Source organism: Elephantulus edwardii, unplaced genomic scaffold (assembly GCF_000299155.1).
Source record: "Elephantulus edwardii isolate Elephantulus edwardi_28Jun2011 unplaced genomic scaffold, EleEdw1.0 scaffold00025, whole genome shotgun sequence".
NCBI lineage: Eukaryota > Metazoa > Chordata > Mammalia > Macroscelidea > Macroscelididae > Elephantulus > Elephantulus edwardii.
The window spans coordinates 23,947,044-23,949,064 of record NW_006399775.1 but is presented as its reverse complement, the minus strand read 5'-3'; the positions used below and the strand labels follow the sequence as shown (position 1 = coordinate 23,949,064).

Sequence of the window (2,021 nt, the reverse complement as noted above, 5' to 3'; positions counted from 1 at the left end):
GATTTGAAATATTGTTGTTATGTGCAACCAAGTCAGAACCAACTCATAAATGATCCTTCAGAGGCAGTAAATCATAAAGGAGACTGTCCATACTTTGGTATTGCTGTGTGGCTTCTTACCACCAGGCCACCAGAGCTAGTATAAATAGTGTCATGCTGACATTTTCCTAGTCAAATAAATTAATATTCTTATTTCCATAAAGGATCCATTTAACAGAAAAGTAAAACTAGTTCAAGAGTAATTAAGTGAGGAGAAAGTGGACATCATAAAATAACATGGCTAGTTATGCTTAAAAAGATCTTATCTCGTAAATATGAAGAACTGAGTATGGCTCATGAATTTTTAGAAGATATGTGAAAAAAAACCCCTAAAACCAAATTGTTACTAAAACAAAGCTGCTTAAGATATTAATTTATCTGTTTTCTCTTTTTCTTTTGAATTAGTTTCTAATGTGTGATATGTTACTGATTATTCATTGTTGTCAGAACTGGCTCATAACTGACCCTTCACTGGGTTTTCGGAGGCTGTCAGTCACACTGGAGGAGATTGCACATCTTTCTACCATGGCACCACAGGAGGATATGATCCTGCAGAGAGGTGTGGCCACCTGGGAGGTTAGCTGTGCAGCTCACTGTACACTCTTTTACTAGGGCTCTGTGAAGTGGTCCTCTACCACACCTGCACTCATTCCTCTCAAGTCACAGCAGACTTGTGGTTGACTCTCCAAAGGATTGTCAGTCTTTAAATTGCATGGGAGGAGATTGTCCATTTTTCTCCTACAGGGCTGCTGATGAATTTGAATCATCAGAGATTAACATGTTGCTGCAAATGACAGTGATACAGACAGTGATACATCTCTGTGTGTGTGTGTGTGTGTGTGTGTTTCTAAGCACAGTCGTCAATTTAAAAGTGTGCGGCAACATGTTAACTAACATTCATATTATTTTTTTCTGATTTGAAACAGTTTCTCCTATGGAGTTACAGTATTAAGCCCTTTATTTGATTCTGAATAACTTCTGCATCTTAGCTCAGATACTTAGAAGCCTTAGCAAGATCTTCAAATTATTTGTCATATATCTTGCACACTGCACAAGCAATTTAGGAAAATTATACCTCAGAAATACTATGAACTCGTGTAGACAAGGAAACCCTAGTGACTGTCCATAGAGACGTGCACGGTTAACTTAAAGACCACAAATGTCTTGAGGTTTGACTCCATCAGCCACTTCCTGAGAGAAATATGAGAAGTCTCTTTTGGTTACAATTTATAGCTTTGGAAACCAAACGGTGGCTCACGATGAGTGGGAACCAACTTAATGGGGGAGAGTTGAGTTCAGGCAAATAAATTAGGACATTATTTTTAGAGCCCAATTTACTTTTCCTTCCATTATGTATTCATCCTCACAATCTGTAAGCTCACTTGATTTTGGCAGAATAGATAATCACAGCTTCCTGCTGATGATGTGGAAACTGAGGCTCAGAAAGCTTAAAGGATTTATCTTAGGCTTCAAAATTACAGATGTTAGGGCTGGGATTTGTATCCTGGCTACCTACCCGACTATAGATTCATCTCATGCCCCACACAGTGCATACTGTCTCAATCTGTCATGGTTGCTTCTAGTTGATGTTAAATCAGGTTGATTTTCTTAACAAGCCACAAGTTATTCAATACAGTATTTCTCAAACTATAACTTTGGCATTAAGTGACAAGAGGAGATAGTGGCCTTGTCCTACTAACTAGAGGATACAATGAATTGTAAGATATTCAATGAGTCTCTGAGCTTTCTATCAAGAGAGACTAGCTACAGTGTGAGGTATTAGCATCACAAAAGTTAATTGAGATCTAAACCATCAAATCAAGAGTTGGCTAGGGGAAGGAAGTATTTGGTAGGGTAAGACAAAGATTCTCACCACTGGACCACTTGGCAGCGTCAGGATGGATGACGAAGAGATTGAGATTGTTCACAGCGTCAGTTTGCTCGGCTCCACAGTCAACACTCTTGGCACCAGCAGTCAGGAAA

At 38.9% G+C, this 2,021-nt stretch overlaps 1 protein-coding gene across 1 annotated transcript in view; it reads left to right on the top strand.

Annotated features, from left to right (window-relative positions):
• The first annotated feature begins 563 nt into the window (after positions 1-563).
• The window catches only part of LOC102863313 (protein FRG1-like), a 4,016-nt gene continuing 2,558 nt past the window's right edge, over positions 564-2,021 (top strand). Inside the window, exon 1 of the mRNA XM_006882932.1 lies at positions 564-614. Within this exon, the coding sequence (XP_006882994.1) occupies positions 564-614 (51 nt within the window). The remainder of the gene's footprint in view (positions 615-2,021) is intronic.